General features: G+C 36.4%; 1 protein-coding gene across 1 annotated transcript in view; it reads right to left on the minus strand.

The window, feature by feature from the left end:
• Positions 1-16,461, minus strand: part of LOC121725303 (neuropeptide CCHamide-2) — a 69,422-nt gene that overhangs the window by 22,220 nt on the left and 30,741 nt on the right. Inside the window, exon 2 of the mRNA XM_042112192.1 lies at positions 15,983-16,058. Coding sequence (XP_041968126.1) covers positions 15,983-16,052 — 70 coding nt within the window. The 5' untranslated portion in view covers positions 16,053-16,058. The remainder of the gene's footprint in view (positions 1-15,982; positions 16,059-16,461) is intronic.

Genomic DNA, 16,461 nt, shown 5'->3' on the forward strand with positions numbered 1-16,461 from the left:
GTGTTGAAAAAGAGGTAATTTTTTTCGTTAAAATCAATCGCCTCGGGATTTAGTATCCTATGTAGTAATGAACCTATGAGGTCCTATAAATTTCCAAACAAGCAAACTAAAAGTTAATTCATTTTTTAATCTTTAAATACTCGTATCGAAGTGGACAGACACGTACAGGTAATTTCAACTCGACGGACGCTATTAAAAGTTTAGTTTGGGAAACACTGTTTTATTTTACAGGCTAAAATGATAAAGCGACTGCAACGTTCCATTATAATGTAGAAGTTGTATTTAAAATGCACATAAATTCTCCATTGCCAAATTAAATAAGTTTTAATAGTTATAATGCGCTGGGACTATACGTAACAAGCCCGGAGAGAGTCGGCTTTGCAGACGTGTTTGCATATTATTATCTCCAGATTTAATACATACTTCATAGGTCTGACTTTGCTAATGTAAGTATCGTGTCACTGTAGCACTTTCAAGAGATGAAAAGTTGAATGGAGTCACAAGAGACTCGTATAATAACTATGACAGACAGACAAACCAAAGTGCAAGGGCACTAACGGACTTTATGATTCACTAAATAACTTATCGGTATTATTGTACTTATAATAATAATAACTCCCACACCGGTTTCGGTGACGGTGGCCGGTTTCATTGAAACGCCAGTTACGCAATAGTAATTGTACTGCGCCCAAATGTGTGCGCAGTACACAAGAGCACTCTCTATTCCTTTTTCTCTCTTAACCCAGTGGGACGAAAGACCGACACGACTGGCGAGAGATCAGGCGCAGGACCGACTTTTATATGCCCATCCGACGCATGGATCATCTTACTTGTCAGACAATCAGGTGATCAGCCTGCATTGTCCTAACCAAACTTGGAAATAACATGTTTCCAACGCGGGAATCGAACCCACGACCTCCGAGTTAAGAGTCGCGCTCTTAACTACTGGATCACGGAGGCGTTTTGTACTTAATTCGTACTATGATAATAATCAATACCTACGTGACCTTTAAATTGGTAGCATTATAGCTTTAGCTTTTATGAAATTTGGATCAAAATTATATTTTCAAACCATACCACACCACACATTCTTTTTATGGGAACCCTTCCCATACAAGAAACACAATTTTTTGCTTACTTTGCTCTATACCGGCACGGAACCCTTCGTGCGCGAGTCCGACTCGCAGTCGCTTGGCTGATTTTTGAGATTTTATTTTTATTTATTTGTAAGTGCCCCAGCGCGGCGTCATGAACAAAACAAAAGTTAAAAAAAGTAAATCTTTCAGCTCTTCTACTTTCACAGTAAACATACACACACTGAAGAGTTATAACTTTGTTTTGTTACACCCTGTATAAAAGCGTGATCAAATTATAGCGATGTCGCAAATAAAACCTTCATTCTCTATGAGGAACTCTCAATGATTGAGATAAGAAAACTATGAACAATACTTACTTGTGATATAAAAGAAAACTTCCAAAAATCTATACCATTTCGAAGATTATCTTGATAAAGAATGCCAAGTACACAATGAATATAATCCATTTCTGAGCCCTCGACAATAATGTAATATGATGAAAATCATTATAAAAGATAATATCATTGACATTTAAGATACAAAAAAAATATTGTGTATAAAATGTATTTCTTAAGATTTACCGAATTAAAATTTTATTATTAATTATTAAAGTACAAACATAATCAAGGATTTTGTGAAAATTTCAAGTGTCTAACTGTTACCATTATTGATTACGATCGAAAAAAACAAAAAAAAACACGAATGTTGTATGGGAGTATTAAATATTCATTTTATTGCATTTTTAGTATTTGTTGTTATAGCGGCAATGAAAATACATAATCTGTAAAAATTTCAGAAGTCTAGCTATAGCGGTTCTTGAGTTACAACCTAGAGACAGACAGACGGACAAACAGACGAACAGACAGACGGACAGACAACGAAGTCTTAGTAATAGGGTCCCGCTTGTACCCTTTGGGCATACCCAATTTTAGGGTGCCATAGCACCCTTAAAACATTTTTTGCTCCTTTTATCCAAATTGTAAATACGGTTTACCGCATTTACAATTTGGATGACACGAACATCGCTGTTACATATAGAATTAAATCAGTTAGGCCAAAAATGTGTTCTAAAATAATTATTGAATTAAGACTAGTGACCGACCGAACTTTCGGTTTCGGTTTCGGTTTCGGCCAGTTTCGGCCAAAATATAGCCGAAACTTTCGGCCCCGCCGAAACTCATGCGTCGTTCGGTAAACTTCGCAGTTAACTCGTGCTTGCTTGCCAGCGAGGCCCCGGCTCAGTTCGCCACATCTATTTAATCGTGATTTGAGATTATGTTTTCGAGATTAGTCCGAAATCAAAAATTAGCACTTCGTTTTATATTTATTAAATTGTCTAAACTTATTGTTATCGAAATTATATTATTAAATTTTATTTCTACGACAAACGCAGGCTTATTTATTAAAGAGCTTTTGCCCGCGGCTTCGCTCGCGTTAAGAAGTATTATTATATACAAACTTCCAGCCCCTATTTGAACCCCTTGGAATTTATCAAAATCCTTTCTTAGCGGATGCCTACGTCATAACATCTACCTGCATGCCAAATTTCAGCCCGATCCGTCCAGTGGTTTGGGCTGTGCGCTGATAGATCACTATGTCAATCAGTCAGTCAGTCACCTTTGAGTTTTAAATATATACAGATATACATAACTATTGGAAAATTACGTGCTCTTTTAACAATGTTTCCCAAACAAACTATTTAGTAAACTATTTAGTAAAAAAATAAATTGATTATAATATTGTGTATGAACTTTATTTACTTAAGAATTTTGTTTGACTGTGAGATTGTAGGATATACTTATTAGGATATATCTTGCGAGATTTAGTGTCATCTTGACATTTTTTTCGTCTATGATTTTCGATTCGCCATGACACTACACCTTAATAGCACTTCAACGGCTTTCAACATCGGACATTCTGAAGATAAAACTCTTATTTGCTGTGAACGTTGTTGGTGAAATGCAATTTGGTGCTATAAACGCGTTTAAATATGTTTAGAACTGATTTAGTATACACTAAACGCATTCTATTTCTTAGGTGAAATTACACCTAAACAAAATGACTTGAAATAATTTCTGCTCTTGTTTTTTAGGGTAATCCTTCGTTGTAATACATTAAGGGGAATTTCACTAATCACACTTAAAACTTCGTTTTATTAAACTGAGTTCTCATTGAACAATGAACGCGATTATGTGGCGACGTAAATCTCGTTTTGTTTCAAATAGATTTCACATTCTTCTTTTAATCGCGATTAATAAATCTACGTTTACGTTACGTCACATCATGATTTTTGTATACTGTTTTTATCACCTTGGAGCCTTGTCACGTTGTTTTATTAACAAAATAGCAAAAAACGATAAATAAGTTCCCCAAACGCATCTGTGAAAACTGTCATCTTAACAAGTTTTACGTCTATCAAAAATCAAAATCAAAAATCAAAATTGTTTTATTTCTGAATAAATTTAAAATAAATGTTTTCAGAATGTCCTACATGATGCCTACCACCGATTCGGGAACTAACCCGGCGAGAAGAACCGGCGTAAGAAACTCGCACGGGGCCCACTTTTTTACCAAAAAAAGTGAGAAAAAGTTAATCTTTTAAAATAAAGTTTACAATTTTGTAACTAAATATTATATACATAATTGTAAGTCCTAAAATAATGAAGAAGTAGCCTTGCAAGAAGCCATCCTACTCCCAAGGTGTGCCATCGTTTATGAAATCATTGACCTTATAATAGGCTTTGGTACACAAACGTTCTTTAACTACTTTTTTAAATTTATTAATGGAAAGATTATGAACGTTCTCTGGGATTTTGTTGTAAAGGCGTATACATTGACCTTTAAAAGATTTACTGACTTTACTAAGTCTGATCACCGGCATATCTAGCTTGTGCTTATTTCTAGTATTCCTAGAGTGAATGTCACTTTTAACTTTAAATTTACTTATATTTTTTCTAACATATATTACATTATCCAAAATGTATTGAGAAGCAAAAGTTAGAATACCAATTTCTTTAAATTTATCTCTCAGAGATTCTAAAGCAGACATTTTATAAATAGAACGTATGGCTCGCTTCTGCAGCACAAATATTGTATTAATGTCGGCAGCGTTTCCCCATAAAAGGATTCCATACGACATCCTACTATGAAAATAACTAAAATATACTAATCGTGTCGTGTCTTCGTCAGCATATGCAGTCAGAAAATTCCCTAATTTTTCTGACTGCATATGCTGCAGAACTGAGCCTACCTGCAAGATTAACAATGTGAGGACCCCACTGTAATTTACTATCAAGTGTAATACCTAAGAATACAGTGTTGTCTACTAAATTCATCTTCTCATCATTTAATACTACATTGGTTTGGACTTGCCTAACATTGGGCAAAGTAAACTTTATACATTTAGTTTTACTAGAATTTAAAAGTAAGTTATTAACATTAAACCAATGTACTATTTTTGAAAGAGCACTGTTTACCTCGTCGTAGTTCAACTGTTGTCGCTTCACTTTAAAAATAAGTGAAGTGTCATCAGCAAAAAGCACTATCTCATTATTATTACCCTTAACTAGATAAGGTAAGTCATTTATATAGATGAGAAAAAGAAATGGGCCTAATATAGATCCCTGTGGGACACCTAATTCTATTTTGGTTCCTTTGGACCTTTTACTATTTACCTCAACCCTTTGAGTCCTATTTTTAAGGTAAGTCAAGAGGCTGAGAGCAGAGTCTTTAATTCCGTAGTGGCGCAATTTCCTGATCAATGTAGCATGCTCAACACAATCGAAGGCTTATGAGAGATCGCAAAACACACCTAAGGCATCCTGCGACTCCTCCCATGCCTCAAAAATACTGCAAAGAAGTCCTATACCAGCATCCGTTGTGGATCGACCCTTAGTAAATCCGTATTGATTATCATGTAGTAAATTATTTGAATTCAAATGTAGTAGTAATTGTTTTAAAATAATTTTTTCAAATATTTTACTAAAGGTCGGTAGAATTGATATAGGCCTGAAATTCGTGGGATCCAATTTAGTTCCGGTTTTGAATATGCTATGGCTATGTTTTTTGATCTGTCATGACACTACACTGACAGGACTTAAGTGTGTTTTATGAAGTTAAAACTCTAATATTGGGCGTTTAGAAGATAAAAATCGGATTTGCTGTGAACGAGTTTAGGTTATGTTGGTGAAATGCAATTGAGTGTTACAAACTATACGTTTAGAACCGGTTTAGTGTGCACTAAGCGCGTTCAATTTCTTTGGTGAATTTCTTTCACCAAAGAAATTGTACTGAAATCTTTATTAATTTCTTTGGTGAAATCGCACCTACTTGGAATCATATAAAAGCGCAATATAGTACAAAAAAAATTCTAGGAAACATATTAGTCTAAGATTAAGTAGATAATAATATTTATTCTAAGAAGTCGCAAAAATTAAAGAAAAAGTACCGCATGGAATATGCGGTACTTTTTCTTTATATTTTTTGTTAAAAATCCATAAATTTTAGTAAATAATCGTAATTTTAAATGTTTTACCAAGTTTCGGTTTCGGTTTCGGCCGAAACTGAGAGTAAGGCCGAAAGTTCGGTTTCGGTTTCGGCTGAAAAACCAGTTTCGGTCGGACACTAATTAAGACCATCCTCTGAGTAAACAACCTTGACCATACCTAAATTTGCCGCGTTGCCAAGATCGCAACAAAATCCCATTTTTTTACTTATCTTAGTTCAAAATTGACCTAAAAAAATTCACACGGCAAATATGTAGTTAAGTAATGAAATTGTCGATCTATTGGCGTGTGTTTCAAATAAACCTAATTTGTAAATAGTAGGGAGATACTGAATGTATACTTGAACTTAAATTAATTGGTATTACTTTGGAAGCTGATATTATCATGAGTATAATAAACAAAAATAGGAAATTAACAAAAGAGAAAGGAATGTCCATATGCTGAAGATTATTGCTGTATTTTTATCATAATTTTGTAGCTTTCAATTATGAGTTAATGACACTATAACGTTAAATCACGGATTCTTAATTAGAAAATAATAGCGATTATCAAAAGTTTGCAAGATTGCTGGGAAAATTAATTTGTATTATAGTGTTACTAAAATGCAACATATTAACCAACTTTAACGTGGCAGCCAATATCTTCCATACGCTAATACAAAGTTCCAATACAATTTTTGTATAGGCATTCATATTTTGCTTTTAGGAATCATTTTCAAGTCAGAGCGTTTGACTTTTAAATGCTCGATTTGTACCACAAAGATAAAGTTTTCAAAGAAACCTTCTCGTTGGGATGCGTACGAATGTAAATTTATTTTTCTGCTCCACTTTTACTTCTTGTATTTTGTTTGTATATGAGAATTGATGTTCAAAGGATATACAAAAACTCTAGCTAACATCGAGTAACTGAGGATCTTTTTACTTGTAATAACTAATAGAGTTTTAAGAATAAAAAGAAACACATTATATAAGTGCTAGCACTTCTAACATGAAGTGATACCCTAGAGTCTAGACGATTAACCAAAGATCAAACAGGCACTCTATAATAAATCTTTATAAATGTTTTTGTTAATAAATGTTTGTGTTTCTGAGTAAAACCAAAAAAGGACTACTTACAAAGTAGTAACATCCACGCGATGAATTTTTTCAGTCTCAATATTAAATTGTATTGTCTAACGAAATGATTGTTCCAATAAAAAACACCATAATATTTTTACGGCAAATATAGCGATTACGTTTTCTTTGTGTGTTTGCAGAAGTCATAACAATAAAACAAGTGAACAGACCATGAATACAAGCTTAATGTAATTGAGTATAATAACTGTCCTCTGGTTGGTTGTATACTCCCTTTTCATTCATTTTCATCTAAGTATATTAAATGTTTAAAACGCTCAGAATATAGCTTCAATCGTATAATAATAAAAACTAAGGAAACGAAACTCCCATACGTGGGAGAGCCATGCTTCGGCACGAATGGGCCGGCTCGACCGGAGAAATACCACGTTCTGACAGAAAACCGGCGTAAAACAGCGCTTGCTCTGTGTTTCGCCAAATGAGTGAGTTTACCGGAGGCCCAATCCCCTATCATATTTTTTTTAATGAAATAAGGGGGCAAACGAGCAAACGGGTCACCTGATGGAAAGCAACTTCCGTCGCCCATGGACACTCGCATCGTCAGAAATGCTGCAGGTGCGTTGCCGGCCTTTAAGAGGGTATAGGGTAATAGGGGAGGGTAGGGATGGGAAGGGAAAGGAATAGGGGAGGGTAGGGAAGGAATTAGGTTAGAGGATTGGGCCTCCGGTAAACTCACTCACTCGGCGAAACACAGTGCAAGCGCTGTTTCACGCCGGTTTTCTGTGAGAACGTGGTATTTCTGCGGTCGAGCTGGCCCATTCGTGCCGAAGCATGGCTCTCCCACGTATAATATTCCTTGCCCTACCCTCCCCTATTACCTTATTCCCTCTTAAAAGGCCGGCAACGCACCTGCAGCTCTTCTGATGCTGCGAGTGTCCATGGGCGACGGAAGTTGCTTTCCATCAGGTGACCCGTTTGCTCGTTTGCCCCCTTATTTCATAAAAATACTATTACCGTTTTATATTTGGTTCTTTTTTCGAAGTGTTATGTAACGTCAGCCTGATACCGCTCAAGACCACCTTAATATTGCAAATGTATTGAAATGTGTACCTACCTAAGCCTAAGGTCACAGTATAGCAATAGGGATATGTTATATTGCTATACTGTGCTAAGGTACACATTTTTGACAAGACGTATTGTAGAGCTAGCATGTTTTATAGTAGTAGAGCTAGTATTTTAAACTTAATTCAAACTACCTACTTGGTATTGAATAGTTTAAAATTTTCAAATGTTTTTCATAAAATAATATAACTTTATATAGCCTTAGATGCAACATTTAAGTAAATTTAAAACTATAAATATTTTGAATGGTTAAATAACACAAGTCAAGTATCGAGCATATTTGCTCTGAACATCAGCTGCACCTCAAGCCGTTATTTTATACTTAACAACATAAACACTAAGTTTGTTCAGCTCCGCTAACTTAGAAGTTAGACAGTAAATTTACATTAAAATTTAAACATTGCATACTTGCATAACGGCTTAACATTCCATAGAGGAACCTATATCTTACCCCCTTACTAGTAAAAATATTTACGCAGCGAATAACTATTCGTAATTCCTTATTAATTTCGCTTCGTAAATATTATTTAGACTAGATGATGACCGGAACTTCGTTGCGCCAAAACTCGTTTTTCGCGTGGGAACCGTACATTTTTCCGGGATAAAAAGCCTATGTCCTTCCCGGGACTCAAAGTATCCCCACACCAAGTTTCAGCAAAATCGGTTCAGCTGAAGAGGTAACAGACAGACAGACACACTTTCAGACTTTGACGTGGGAGAGCCATGCTTCGGCACGAATGGGCCGGCTCGATCGGAGAAATACCACGTCCTCACAGAAAAACCGGCGTGAAACAGCGCTTCCGCTGTGTTTCGCCGAGTGAGTGAGTTTACCGGGGGCCCAATCCCCTACCCTTTTCCTTTCCCTACCCTCCCCTATCTCCTTCCGTACCCTCCTCTATTTCCTTCCGTACCCTCCCCTATTCCCTTCCCTACCCTCCCCTATTACCCCTTAAAAGGCCGGCAACGCACCTGCAGCTCTTCTGATGCTGCGAGTGTCCATGGGCGACGGAAGTTGCTTTCCATCAGGTGACCCGTTTGCTCGTTTGCCCCCTTATTTCATAAAAAATAAAAAATATATATATAATATTAATTAGTATGGATATGGATGGATACCCCTTCCTTCACTAATGAAGATATTACTACTAGCTAGCTGTCCCGGCAAACGTTGTTTTGCCATATAAAGTACTAGCTGTTGCCCGCGACTTCGTCCGCGTTAGCATAGTAGATTACATCCCAAGTATTATTTATTGTACAAAAATAGTCAATGTACAGAATTTATTTTCCTACGATTTTATTATATATAGATGTTCCGCGCGGCTTTGCTTGCGTAATTTAGGAATTTCACGCAACCGTACATTTTTCCGCAAAAAATAGCATTTGTTCCTTCACGTAGTCTATTCTTCATGTTTGCCAAATAACATAAAAATTGCTCCAGTAGTTCTTAAAATAAGCAATTTCAAATAATTTTCCTACGTTTTTTCCACATTTTTCTCTATTTCTTTGCTCCTATTAGTCTTAGCGTGATAAAATATAGCCTATAGCCTTCCTCAATTAATGGGCTATCTAACACTGAAAGAATTTTTTAAATCAGACCAGTAGTTCCTGAGATTAGCGCGTTCAAATAAGCCCTTTCATACAATTTCCCCCGTTTTTTCCACATTTTCCTCTATTTCTTCGCTTCTATTAGTCTTAGCGTGATAAAATGAAGCCTATAGCCTTCCTCAATCAATGGGCTATCCAGCAGTGAAAGAATTTTTCAAATCGGACCAGTAGTTCCTGAGATTAGCGCGTTCAAACAAACAAACAAACAAACTCTGCAGAATTATAATATTAGTATAGATATAGATTTCGCCCATAATATTTTATTGAAGTGACTAAATAAGTATGGCACCATGGCAACGTCCATCGCTATCCCGTCGCACAAACTATAGTCACCTTCAGTCTCGAGTTGTAATAATTTACTATTATTTATACAGCAAATGCACTTATCAATATTATAAGTACCCAGTAGCCGATTCTTAGACAATTAACCAAATTTTATGCATATAAAATTTGGTTAAGGCGGGGATTAATCTCAATCAAAAACGATAACCTTGCACACAACCAAAGACCAAGCGTATACGCATCGCAATAAGATCCATTTTAGCTTAGCATAAAACTGTAACTACTCGGGTGGATCTTCTCTATTTTTCATGTTTTTTTTAAATATCTTTGGAAATAAATATTAAGAAACAAAATTGTTCGGTTAAAGAGATTTTAATATAGATTTACTAACAATTTATTCAAATAAAATGTATAATTATCCTAGTTAATACTTATATTTCGATGAAATAGATTTTTTTCGGAGGTGAGTTTGTAAATTAATTACAGCCAAAGTATTACGTTTTATTAAAATGTTTATGGTTTAAGGTATTTTAAATATCGTGCTTTATATCTCATATTTTTTAACACTTCGTTATTATATTGGAACTAGGTAAACCGGGAGTCACGGAATAACAAATTGGGGTTTATCCTCGCCTTAAAATCAGTAAAGCCGTTTCGGAGGAGTACGCGGCCTAACATTTTGACACGAGAATTTTATATTTAGGATTATAAATTGTACTGTTGCCTCTTTACGCCCAAACAGCAGAACCAATTTTGCTGAAATTTGGTATAGAGATACTTTTTATCCCGGAAAAATGTACGGTTCCCGCGCGATAAACTAATTTTGTCATCATCTGGTTTACTAAATAAATGCTAAGTTTTTTAAGTCAGGTTTTTAAGCCACTCGCACATAATGCAGGCGGAAGTGCCATATTTTTATGACATAGTGCTCGATATGGACTATAAGTCGTAAAAATGTGTGGAAAATGCATCCCGTCCAGCGGGAAAAGCGTCACCCCGTCATAATGTGCTAGTACCTTTATGACCACTCTTCACGTATAAAGCTGTCTGAAATATTGAATACTCAGATCTAACTCAGACTAACCTTCTCATAGTATTTCACACTCACAGCCACATGCAAAATGATGCTTGGAGTGGCTTAAAAGAACTATGTCGCTTGAGTCTTTTTAAACCGATTTCCAATAAGGAGGAGGTTTCTCAATTCGACCATATAATTATACGAGCTTTTGCCCGCGGCTTCGCTCGCGTTAAGAAGTATTATTATATACAAACTTTCATCCCCTATTTGAACCCCTTGGGGTTGGAATTTATCAAAATCCTTTCTTAGCGGATGCCTACGTCATAACATTTACCCGCACGCCAAATTTCAGCCCGATCCGTCCAGTGGTTTGTGCTGTGCGTTGATAGATCACTATGTCAATAAGTCAGTCACCTTTGAGTTTTATATATATAGATATATAATATATATAAATATAATATAATTATTTCACGTCCCCATGACTATTTATATTATCATCGAAGTGCCAAAGATTCTTTGTAAAGGCGTCTTTACCTTGTATATTTTCCAACGTCCCAATGACAACGGCAACTTAAAATGTAAATTAAAAAGTTTGAAACAAGAACTAATTAATTGCACTTAAGGCTTTTCGTGGGCCACTTGCAAACAAAAGTCATAGAGGGGTTGATTCATTGTGTTACACCTTTTACTTTCATTATTATTTCCTTGTGGTTATGGCTCAACTAATTACTCCTACTACTCCTACGTAGACTTTGGTTACAATAAATTTTCTGTGGTGGAAATTTAGGAGGAAAAAAAATTACGCGACGTTCTAAAAAGTGACAAATTATGCTAAATTCACAATCGCGTAGGTATAATTTGTGTGTGAGTGAAGGTTCGATGTTGTTTTAAAACAGCCTTTACCAAAGTGGGCGATAACGCCCCCTTGTGGGCGCTGAAGGTCTAAAGGGGGGCGGTGTGGGAACCAGAAAAAAATGGGGGCGTTGTGTAGAGGCTTGTGGGGTGATTTATTTCATCTGGATGCATTTTAATCCTTCGATCGTGGATTCTTGGAAATCTATTGTTATTCTATTGTGTCTCACTCACCGGTGAGCTTATGGGGCTTGCTGGGTTAAATTGAAACAATGGGGGGCGTTAAAACATAATTTGTTCTCAAGTAGATTTGACAAAATAAGTTTGGGAACCTCTCTTTTAAAATAATGCTTATATTATAAACAATACTTATATTTTTTTTTGTACTTAAGCATTGCTTAATATTCCTTATATTAACTTATTGTAGTAATTCTATTAATCAAAATCGTCCGGCGAATTTCACATTCCCCCTTTCGCACAATTTACGTAAGTAACTTTTAGCGTTAGCGTACTTATTATATTAAGATTTATCTTATTCGACTGTCCTATATATTAAGTATATGATATTTCAGAAGTTAACACTAGGAGGGTATAATCACACAATTAATAGGAGGTTTAGTTACGTCCGGGGCTGTAGGTAACAGGACGGTATTCGAACCCTTTTCTGACGCGGACGGTTATAAGATAATTCGGGTAATACAACACTTTAAAATTTCAAGGTAACTTGTAACTGAGTTGCTACTTGATTTTGTAAAAGTATAGTACAATTATCATAAAAAAGTTTTATTTAAAATACTCAAATAAAAGTTAATCAAACGTCATTCAAAATATAAGTTTAAGCTTTCCATGTTGATCGGTAAATAAAATGTTATGCATGGGAGCCACAGATGGGAACCGTCCATTTTCTAACAATGAAAATTTCCATCCTTCCCTTGTCTCCATATCCTAGCTCCTACCCAAGAAGTTTTCTTTATCTCTTCTTTATAGAATCGCCGATCAAAATGTATGAAATTGACATTTAAAGCATTCGATATAATAAAGTCAACATTCGACTCATGATTTTTTTTAACCCCCGACAAAAAAGAGGGGTGTTATAAGTTTGACGTGTCTGTCTGTCTGTCTATCTGTCTGTCTGTCTGTCTGTTTGTCTGTGTGTGTATCTGTCCGTGGCATCGTAGCGTCCAAACGGGTGGACCGATTTTGATCTAGTTTTTTTTGTTTGAAAGCTGACATGATCGAGAGTGTTCTTAGCTATAATTCATCATCATCAGCCTGCTCAGTGCTGGACAATCAGGGTTTATCTGGTTCATGAAAGGCCGTTAGCAACTTGTAGTCGTTTGATGAGTTTTATATTTCATTCTAGTTGTAAATATATAATATACGTATACACATAATAATAGAAAGTTGACCTGGTGTTGCAGCATCACCTGGTAATCAATAGGATATCCAACTCCTCGCCAACTTAGAGCAGAGGTTTCGTGTTTGGGCTCATTTTGATTGCGACAACCAGTAAGAAGTAGATAAACACTAAATATTTAAACGCTGCTGCTGCAGCATCGTATGAACCCAAAGTGGAGGTTTCATGTTTGGGCTCATATTAACGGCCTCATCGAAAAGGACATTGATAAATGGTAATCATGAGAATATGATTCTGTTGATAGGAATTAATATTCTGCACTATAACCAACACAAGTTTAAAAAGTATGAAATAAAATTAAATTAAGAAATTAAAAAAAAAACAACTTTAAAAAGTAATGAAATAATATTTAATGCCTTCAAGTTCAAATAATTCCTAACTTGTGTAAAGTAATATTTTAGTCCATAATTGTTGTCAAGGTGTGTCGGGGGACCGCTAATGTAGATGTTTGATTTTACATAACAAGTTTAAGGATCAATTCACAGCGAACTGAATCGAGATAATCAGCGACTTGGCGGTTGTAGGTTGTAGTTTACTTAGCGGTCCCCCGACACACCGTGACAACAATTATGGACTAAAATATTACTTTACACAAGTTAGGAATTATTTGAACTTGAAGGCATTAAATATTATTTCATTACTTTTTAAAGTTGTTTGGCGGGGTTTTTTTTAAATTTCTTAATTTTTTATTAAGTGGTCAAACGAGCAAACGGGTCACCTGATGGAAAGCAACCTCCGTCGCCCATGGACACTCGCTGCAGGTGCATTGCCGGCCTTTTAAGTCCCTCTTAAAAGGCCTGCTGCAGCTCTTAGGGTAGGGTATAGGGTAATAGGGGAGGATAGGGATGGGAAGGGAAGGGAATAGGGGAGGGTCGGGAAGGGAATAGGGTAGGGGATTGGGCCTCCGGTAAACTCACTCACTCGGCGAAACACAGCGCAAGCGCTGTTTCACGTCGGTTTTCTGTCAGAACGTGGTATTTCTCCGGTCGAGCCGGCCCATTCGTGCCGAAGCAAGGCTTTCCCACGTCTATGTTATATCAATTCCACACATTTTGATAGGCGATTCTTTAAAGAAGCGATATAGAAAATGTAGGTAATGTAAAAAAACGAAACAGAAAACGTCTTGGCTAGCGACTCTGGGCCGTTTCATCGTCGATCCAGTTACTCTGTAACTAGTAACTACGGTACTTTTGATGTAAACATACAAACATTCTCTCTTTATATTTGTCGCAGACCGCAGTCGACTGGTTAAAAAAGCCATTCAATCAAACAGCTAGCCCTTTGATTGAACGACGCCATTCAATCACACCAACATTTAAACCAGTTGGCTGCGACATATTCATAAAGTATAGACAAATATCCAGGATAATATTCGTCCTAGTAGCAGCTAGGCAAATGAACTAAACAGCCTTTCTCGTAACAAAACGGATTAGTGACGAGCGTGATCGCGTTATTGCCTATATAGGATAGGCAATAACGCGATCACGATCATCTTATTTTCCATGTTATTATTAACTTTTAATCATTACAAATTATACAGGGTACTTAAATTATACTTGGGTGATAATTAATTCCGCTTCAAAAATGAACAAAAAATACTTTCAAAAATGAATACCTACGCTTGAACAAGCAACTTTTTTGCACTACTTTTAAAAAATCTGCTGTTCATCAAACTGTTAATATTTTAAATTTAATTAAAACCATAAACTACCAAGCTTGCAAAGCTGTCTTTTTAAAATGCATCGACGTCGATCATGGAAATCATAGATGAAAATTCAAAGTCGCTTGTATTGGACCACCATAATTATACGCCTGTATATAACAAGTAGATCATATTTGACTTTTATAGAATCTTTATGATAATAACAAAAGGGTGAACTTCATAAAAACTCAGACGTATAACAACTTCAACTTCCGTCCGAGTTTCTATGAACCTCATCCTCAACGGCCGACCACTTCCCACTACGTGTTTTTGACTGCCGGGTTGAGGTTAACATCCGATTCTCGTACCTCAAATAACACTTCGATCAAAGGTTGACTTATTCGCACGTGAGATGTGTGTGAGAAAGCTTGCGATCAACGTTTTATGTGAGATATGTGTGCGCGAGTGAGACAGCTTTCGCAGGGAAATTCGAGGCATGAGATGGGACCCCGGGGCGCAGCGGGTGTGTTAGCTAAGTAATTTGGCCGAAGTAAAAAGGTGTAATCAACTCGAATGTGTAGGATAGCCGTGTGCTTTTTGTTATAAATATCCTTTACAATGGTATGATTTGTTTGTGATTGGTTGCTGATTATTTTGTACGATTTTTACGTAGGTGGAATGAAACGTCTTAACCTTTTAGTTATATTTTCAGTTTTTTTTTTTAATGAAATAAAGGGTTAAACGAGCAAACGGGTCACCTGATGGAAAGCAACTTCCGTCGCCCATGGACACTCGCAGCATCAGAAGAGCTGCAAGTGCGTTGCCGGTCTTTTAAGAGGGAATAGGTTAATAGAGGAGGGTAGGGAAGGGAAGGGAAGGGAATAGTTGAGGGTAGGGAAGGGAATAGGGTAGGGGTTAGGGGATTGGGCCTCCGGTAAACTCACTCACTCGGCGAAACACAGCGCAAGCGCTGTTTCACGCCGGTTTTCTGTGAGAACGTGGTATTTATCCGGTTGAGCCGGCCCATTCGTGCCGAAGCATGGCTCTCCCACGTATAGCATGGCTCTCCCACGTATTATGATGTTAATAGAAGTATGGGTATGTCATTCAGATAATGACAAATACAGATTAAAGAGATTCGTAGGTATCTCCTTTCCAGTCTGGATAGTGATGGACGGATAGACATGTCTTCGTAGTGGAACAATGTTATACACTTTGTGACTTTGACTATACAGTAAGGAAATCTTATTCTAACTTTGGGCGTGCGGAAAAAATATGCGCGTAGCCTTTTGGCTTACAACTGTTTGGTGCCTTAGGTCGGTTACTTCTTTGGAATAGATGATAATATTTTATAACTTGCTTAAAAGTGTATTTATATTGAAAGTAAACTTACGTTTGGCCCCGACGCCGACGGAGACAACTAGTATGGCGAGCACGGACACTGCGAACATGTTCTGCGCCATTGTTGCCTGCAACAACATTCAAGATATAGTTGGCTGTAGATATTATAGTTGCAGATCAGAGAGCTTAGATGCAATTGTTAGTTTCTATCAAACATGTACGGGATTTGACAAAACGCATCGCTAATGGCTGGTTTACACGTATTAAGTAGATAAATAGTAACTGAATTCTAATTGTCATCTAGTTTAGTACTTACTAAATTTTAACTTGCTACTTGCTACTAAATTTTGTGTTTACATGCAATAAACAACTTAAAATTTATTTAACTACTTATCAACTTAATACGTGTAAACCAGCCATAAGAGTCATGGCGCTCGCGATGCATTATATCAAATCAAATCCCATCCATTTTTGAAATCAAACTTCGCTATTAAACGGCCATTCTCAGGAGAGCAAAATTTAAGGGTATTA

This window comes from Aricia agestis, chromosome 3 (genome assembly GCF_905147365.1).
Source record: "Aricia agestis chromosome 3, ilAriAges1.1, whole genome shotgun sequence".
NCBI classification, from domain to species: Eukaryota; Metazoa; Arthropoda; class Insecta; order Lepidoptera; family Lycaenidae; genus Aricia; species Aricia agestis.